At 39.2% G+C, this 8243-nt stretch overlaps 1 protein-coding gene across 1 annotated transcript; it reads left to right on the forward strand.

Annotated features, from left to right (window-relative positions):
• The first annotated feature begins 2032 nt into the window (after positions 1-2032).
• Positions 2033-3166, forward strand: LOC107482539 (uncharacterized). Its single transcript, XM_021141398.1, has 3 exons — positions 2033-2315; positions 2402-2457; positions 2516-3166. The coding sequence occupies exons 1-3, from the start codon at positions 2033-2035 to the stop codon at positions 3164-3166; spliced, it is 990 nt and encodes a 329-aa protein (XP_020997057.1).
• Positions 3167-8243: the final 5077 nt, after the last annotated feature.

Below are 8243 nucleotides of genomic sequence, written 5' to 3' on the forward strand. Positions count from 1 at the left end.
TTGTTTATATGATTATCTAAAAAGATTTAGATTCAAAGGTTATATGGTTTGATTTAGAGTTATTAAGAAAATGAGTATGTTTTTAAGTTTGAAGTTTGATTCTTAGAAAAGAATGAATTATGTTTTGAATTGGAACTATTGATGGACGGAATGAGAGGTGTGATAATGAAGGATAAGGATTGAATATGTTTAATGTATGATGATGAATTAGATGCAATTGAGAATGATGTGGATGTTGATGAATTATAATTGAATTATTTATATGACTTATGAATTTGAATGATCTGAGATACGAGATTCCTTGGATAAAGTGCCGTAGCTTGCCACCACGTGTAGCAGGTAGAAAACTCGATACTCTGTTGACCCTACGACGTAAGTGTGACCGGGCACTATATAAATTCCCGGGAATGTTACCCCCATTGAGCAATATTGATTATTTGAGATAAAGCTATGTATAGACTCATGGGGATGCACGTCGGGGGACAATCTAAGTACAATTCAGACTTGTCGGGTTGGCTGGATAACCGACAGATGAGCCTCATCAGTCATAGGACAGGCATGCATCATATGCATATTACTTGAATTACTTGCTTGTGCTTTAATTGGGTGTGTCTAAATGTACTTGTCATGTTAAATGTGTATTTGTTACTTGCAGTATTTGTAACCTTCTTGTGCTTGCCTTTATCTGTTTAAATGTCTGTGAAATGCATGATGGAGTTGGAGGTTTGGAGGAATGGCAGCATGAGATTTAGATGTAAAATTAAGCTAGTTAGGCTTAGATACTCTTAGAAAACCACCTTTTATGGCTTCTGTTTAATACTTTAAGCTCTACAATCTGAGTGTCGGCGTTCTAGGTTTGCCTCTGGCATTCCCAAGACCTTATATATTATGTGTGTGGCACCTTTACCATACTGAGAACATCTTCCACATAACTTATTCTTTTTTATCCTCCTAGAGGTGTATGGAGAGGCAGGATTTTGTTTATGTATATTTGGGTTTTGGATATGTATATATATGTATATATGTGTGTATATTCTCCGACCAGTCTTGACTTCGCAGGCTGAGTCAGGAGCTCGTTATTTTGTATCTTTGACTCTCTGTTCCTGTTTTGGGTTACTTTACACTTGACAGCTGTAGCTTTCTTAGCACGCAAGTTAACTCGTTCCTTGAGCGTTGCGCTTTTATTTTTGCGATTTTTATTTCCTCTATTCTTCAAGGCTCTTAACATATTATAATTCTTCTGCTATTATGAGTACTCATTTTATTTTAGAGGTTGTAATAACATACCACCACTGTTTTACGACTTAAGCGTAAAGCTTAATGTGGTAGGGTGTTACATTATGGTATCAGAGCAGTTCGTTCCTATAGAGCCTGAAAGACGGACTGATTGTACTTCTGTGCATTCTCTGTATATGTGTTTATGTGCTATTAGGATATCTGAATGATATATATGGCATAAACGTTTGTGAGCATGCATTTGGAACTTAAAGCATTAGACCTGCAATATTGAGACTGATCAACTTAATATCACTTGTTTGGTGTGTATAGGGACCAGATGTCGACTTGCGGACGCGGTCGCAGGCGAGGTAGAGGTAGGACAGGCACCATTACTCCTGCTCCTATAGGGACTGATCCAGTAGACTTTATGGCTGCCCTGGGTAATCAGATAAATCAGGGTAATCATGGGAACAATAATGATGAGGGCGGTCCAATGACACTTGCTAAATTTCTGAAAGTTCACCCTCCGACTTTTAGGGGAACCTCAAATCCCACTGATGCAGATAATTGGATTCAGGCTATGGAAAGGGCGTTGCAGGCCCAACAGGTTCCTGAAGAGCAATGGGTTGAATTTGAAACTTATCAGCTACAAGGTGAGGCTCAGTATTGGTGGCAGGGAACACGACGTATCCTGCAGCCTGATGGTGCTGCAATTCCTTGAGAGATTTTCCGGGCAGAGTTCTGTAAGAAATATTTTCCTAATTCAGCTAGAAATGCCAAGGAACTTGAATTAATGCAGTTAAAACAGGGACAGATGACTGTTGCTGAGTATACTAGTAAGTTTGAGGAGTTGTGTCGCTTTTCTCGTATCTGTCAAGGGGCACCAAAAGATTTTGCCGAATGGAAGCGTATTAAGTATGAGGGAGGTCTTCAGAGTGATATTCTGAGCTTTGTTGCCCCAATGGAGATCAAGGTATTTTCTAAATTGGTGAATAAGAGTAGGGTGGCTAAAGATTGTGTGAGGAAGGCAACAGCAGAGAAAGAAAGTTTGAGGGTGCCTTTTCAGAGACCTTCAGGAAGGAACTTTGATTCGAGAGGTAGGAATTTTAAGCGTGGAGGCTCTGTTCCACAGTAGACTCAGGGTCAAGGTAATTACAGAAGGCTGAATACCAATGTTAATCAGGGAAGAAGGTTTGGGAAGCAGCCACAGCAGGATCTGAATTGTCAGAGGTGCGAAAGGTATCATCCTGGAGTTCCGTGCAGAGTAGGACTTGGAGTATGCTATTCCTGTGGACAGCCCAGACATAGGGCCACTAATTGCCGAGAGAAGAAGAAGTATGAGACTGGTAGGGTGCAGCAGCCAGGGAGAGTATACACCACTTCTACCATAGGTGCTGAGGGATCTGAGACACTTATTAGAGGTAATTGTGAAATGGCTGGTAAAATCTTAAATGCTTTATTTGATTCAGGAGCAAGTCATTCATTTATTGCATTTGAAAAGGCCCATGAATTAGGATTGAGAATGGTGGTTTTACGTTTTGATTTGAAAATATATAATGCTACTCATGAAGCTATGGTGACTAGGATAGGATGTCCACAAGTTCCCTTTCGAGTACAACAGCGTGAATTTGTGCATGATTTGATTTGTTTGCCTATGATTGGTCTTGATCTCATTTTGGGATTGGATTGGTTATCCAAGAATCATGTTTTGCTTGATTGTTCTGAGAAGTCAGTACAGTTTATGCCGGAAGGGTCAGAAGCACCGGTTGTGGTGAATAGTTACTATTTGAATTATATGATAGTAAACTGTTCTGGAACTGAATGTCTGGGTATTATGTTATTAATTACGGGAGTATCAGGTGATGATCAGAGTTTAGAGCAGATTCCTGTTGTATGTGAATTTCCAGATGTGTTTCCGGATGATATTAATGAATTCCCACCTAACTGAGAGGTTGAATTTGCAATCGAGTTGGTACCTGGACCCGGTCCAATTTCAATTACTTCTTATAGGATGTCACCTTTAGAAATGGCTAAACTGAAGACTCAGCTGGAAGATCTGTTGAGTAAGCATTTTATCCGACCAAGTGTTTCTCCATGGGGAGCGCCATTGTTACTGGTAAAGAAGAAAGATGGGAGGATGCGGCTGTGTGTCGATTATCGGCAATTGAATAAGATCACTGTGAAGAACAAATATCCGTTGCCTAGAATCAATGATCTAATGGATCAGTTACAGGATGCCGATGTGTTTTCTAAGATTGATCTGCAATCCGGATATCATCAGATAAGGGTTAGTGATGAGGATATTCCGAAGACTGCTTTCAGGATGCGTTATGGTCATTATGAATATACAGTGATGTCTTTTGGGTTAACTAATGCCCTGGCAGTATTTATGGATTATATGAACAGGATTTTTCGACCGTATCTGGACAAGTTTGTTATTGTCTTCATTGATGACATTCTTGTTTATTCTAAGACTGAAGAGGAGCATGTTGATCACCTGCGAACTGTGCTGCAAATTCTGAGAGATAGGAAGTTATATGCTAAGTTATCTAAATGTGAGTTCTAGAAGAGTAAAGTGAAGTTTCTCGGCCACGTGGTGAGTAAGCTGGGAATAGCTGTGGATCCTGCTAAGGTGGAAGCAGTGATGAATTGGGAGCGACCAACTTCAGTGACAGAGATCAGGAGTTTCTTAGGTTTTGCAGGGTATTATCGCAGATTCATTAAGGGATTTTCACAGCTCGCCTTACCTTTGACTAAGTTGACTAGGAAGGATACGCCTTTTATTTGGTCTCCAGAATGTGAAGAGAGCTTCCAAGCATTGAAGCACAGATTGACGACTGCACCCGTGTTAGTATTACCTGAATCAAGTGAACCGTTTGAAGTGTACTGTGATGCATCACTGAAGGGTTTAGGGTGCGTTCTGATGCAGCACCAGAATGTTGTGGCATACGCCTCACGGCAGTTAAGGCCGCATGAAATGAACTATCCGACACACAATTTGGAACTTGCTGATGTTGTGTTTGCTTTAAAGATTTGGAGGCACTATCTCTATGGTGTTAAGTTTCATATTTTCTCATACCATAAGAGTTTGAAGTATCTTTTTTAGCAGAAGAAGTTGAATATGCGTCAGAGGAGATGGATGGAGCTTCTAAAAGATTATCATTTTGAATTGAATTATCATCCAGGAAAAGCGAACGTTGTGGCGGACGCTTTGAGTCGGAAGTCTTTATATGCAACTTGGATGATGCTACAGGAGGAAGAATTACTAAGGGCATTTCAAGGTTTGAATTTGGGAATTAGAGAAGAATATGGAATCCTGTGTTTTAGTCAGTTGCAGATTTCAAGTGATTTTAAATTAGAACTTCTGAAGGCTCATTGAGATAGTGAAGCGTTACGTAAGGTATTACCAGCAGTTGAACAGGAAAAATAGTGGAGAGTGTCAGAAGGTCAGGATGGTTTATGGAGGTTCAAGAACCGGATTATTGTGCCTAATGTTGGAGACCTGTGACAGAGTATCTTGAAGGAAGCTCATAAGAGTGGGTTCTCAATTCATCCAGGGAGTACTAAAATGTATCAGGATTTGAAAGCGATGTTCTGGTGGCCAGGGATGAAGAATGATGTGGCATTGCATGTATCTAAATGTTTAACGTGTCAGAAGGTTAAGATTGAGCATCAGAGACCATCAAGGACCTTCAGCCTTTAGAGATTCCACAATGGAAATGGAAGAGTATTGCAATGGATTTTGTGATAGGTTTGCCTAGAACCCGATTTGGTTGTGATGCTATTTGGGTGGTTGTGGATCGACTGACAAAATCGGCTCACTTTTTTCCTATCCGAATAAGTTGTACAATGGAAGAATTAGCTCGAATATATATTAAAGAGATTGTCAGATTTCATGTCGTGCCTTCTACCATTATATCTGACAGGGATCCTCGCTTTACATCAAGGTTTTGGGGAGCTTTTCAGCGTGCATTTGGAACTTAGCTAAGTTTGAGTACTGTGTATCACCCTCAGACAGATGGTCAGTCAAAGAGAACTATTCAGACCTTGGAGGATGTGCTAAGGGCTTGTGTTTTGAACCAGCCAGCGAGCTGGGATCGGTATATGCCATTAATAGAATTTGCTTATAATAATAGCTATCATGCGAGCATTGGAATGGCTCCATATGAGGCTCTGTATGGTAGAAAATGTCAATCTCCATTGTGTTGGTATGAAACTGGAGAAAAGAGTTTATTAGGGCCTGAGGTGATAGCTGAAACAACTGAGTAGATAAAGAAAATTCGTAGTCGAATGCTTATAGCCCAAAGCTGCCAGAAGAGCTATGCTGATTAGAGGCGAAAGCCTTTGGAATTCGAAGAAGGAGAACATGTCTTTTTGAAAGTTACACCAACCACTGGAGTGGGAAGAGCTATTAAGACTAAGAAACTGAATCCCCGTTATATTGGACCCTTTGAGATTCTGAAGAGGATTGGGCCAGTGGCTTATAGAATTGCCTTACCACCATATCTTTCGAATTTGCACGACGTGTTTCATGTGTCTCATCTTAGGAAGTACACTCCTGACGCAAGTCATATTCTAGAACCAGAACCAATCCAAGTGAGAGAAGATCTAACACTTCCAGTAGCTCCGGTAAGAATTGATGACACCAGGGTTAAACAATTACGAGGAAGGGAAGTATCATTGGTAAAAGTAGCTTGGAGTCGAGCTGGTATCGAGGAACATACCTGGGAGCTCGAATCAAATATGCGAAAGGACTATCCACATCTCTTTTCAGGTAACTAGATTTGAATTTTGAGGGCAAAATTCTTTATTAGGTGGGTAGGATGTAAACCCCGGTTAAATTAGTAAATAATTAGTCAATAAATTAATTTTTAATAAGGAGGATTAGAAATGTGAATATTATATTAATTTAGGATAGAGCTCGTCGAAACAAAAATTTTGACACCAATTTCGAAGAAAACGGTCCAAAATTGGACCAAACGGGTCGAACCAGTTGAACCGGATCCAAACCGGGCTATCGGTCCAACCGGACCAGCCCTTTTAAGTGAACCCAAAGCCTTTCTTCCCTTCACTTTAACAGAAATGAAGCTTTCAGCTTCCAGGGAAGGGAAGGACGAGAACTTCGCCGAAAACCCTTACGGTGGTTCCGATCCCCGTAACTTCTCCGTCCGAGCTCCGATTGCCGCACCGTTTGCGGCCACGCGTCTACCGCGTCGAGCTCTACATTTTTACCGGAACAATTTTACTGGTAACTTGCTTAATCACTCTCAACTTTCTCTTCCCTCAATTTTCGAATTTTAAGTGGAAATGCTGAATTTCTTTGATTTCTGATGTTTTAGGATCCAATTAGCTTGAGGAAAACGTTTACTCTTGCTTATGTGAAGCTTGGGTAAGGTGAGGATATGATAATTCTATTTTATTTTCTTTGAATTTGAGTTTTGAGTATTAAATTGGATATATATGTGTTATGAATGTGTATTAGGTTGTGAATAAATAATTGGAGCTTGAAATTGTGAGTATTGGAACTTGGAGGAAGCTGATTAGTTGAATTTTGAAGGGGCTGCCTTGGTTTTAAATAATTTAATTTGGTCATTACGTGAAAATCGGCCAAGGTATGGTTTGGGTTTCTTGCATTTAATCTATAATGTTCTGTGAAAACTTAGGCTAGACGACCATAGGATAAGTTGGAATGCAGGTGTATGTTTAATGTTTAGTAATTTGTCAATGAATAAATTTGGTTGAAGTTTATTGGATAATTAATTATTAATTTTGGATGGTGAATGTTGTTATGTTAATTTGGAGAGAATCATGGTTGAATGTTATTGTTGATGAACATAGTTGGTTAGGTACTTGTTGATTAACTAATAATTTGGTGAATTATTGATTTGAGGTATTTTGTGTTAAAAGCCTAGGATTAGTGAACTATGATCCTTAGTTGAATTTTGGTTATTGGATTTGAATATTGTATGAGTATAATTGTTGATCTGAGGTAGATTTATTGTGGTGACTGTTATGATGATGAGGATGGGTATGTTGAATTGAAAACAAAGCAGGTTTGGACCCAAAAAGGGTGGCAAAGTCTGAATTTTAGAGGAGGTGCTGCCAAAATTTTATAAAAATTAGAGATTTTGTTTATATGATTATCTAAAAAGATTTAGATTCAAAGGTTATATGGTTTGATTTAGATTTATTAAGAAAATGAGTATGTTTTAAGTTTGAAGTTTGATTCTTAGAAAAGAATGAATTATGTTTTGAATTGGAACTATTGATGGACGGAATGAGAGGTGTGATAATGAAGGATAAGGATTAAATATGTTTAATGTATGATGATGAATGAGATGCAATTGAGAATGATGTGGATGTTGATGAATTATAATTGAATTATTTATATGGCTTATGAATTTGAATGATCTGAGATACGAGATTCCCTGGATAAAGTGCCGTGGCTTGCCACCACGTGTACCAGGTAGAAAACTCGATACTCTATTGACCCTGCGACGTAAGTGTGACCGGGCACTATATAAATTCTCGAGAATGTTACTCCCATTGAGCAATATTGATCATTTGAGATAAAGCTATGCATAGACTCATGGGGATGCACGTCGGGGGACAGTCTAAGAACAATTCAGACTTGTCGGGTTGGCTGGATAACCGATAGATGAGCCTCATCAGCCATAGGACAGGCATGCATTATATGCATATTACTTGAATTACTTGCTTGTGCTTTAATTGGGTGTGTCTAAATGTACTTGCCATGTTAAATGTGTATTTGTTACCTGCAGTATTTGTAACCTTCTTGTGCTTGCCTTTATCTGTTTAAATGTCTGTGAAATGCATGATGGAGTTGGAGGTATGGAGGAATGGCAACATGAGATTTAGATGGAAAATTAAGCTAGTTAGGCTTAGATACTCTTAGAAAACCACCTTTTATGGCTTCTGTTTAATACTTTAAGCTCTACATTCTGAATGTCGGCGTTCTAGGATTACCTCTGGCATTTTCAAGACCTTATATATTATGTGTGTGG

Source organism: Arachis duranensis, chromosome 4 (assembly GCF_000817695.3).
Source record: "Arachis duranensis cultivar V14167 chromosome 4, aradu.V14167.gnm2.J7QH, whole genome shotgun sequence".
NCBI classification, from domain to species: Eukaryota; Viridiplantae; Streptophyta; class Magnoliopsida; order Fabales; family Fabaceae; genus Arachis; species Arachis duranensis.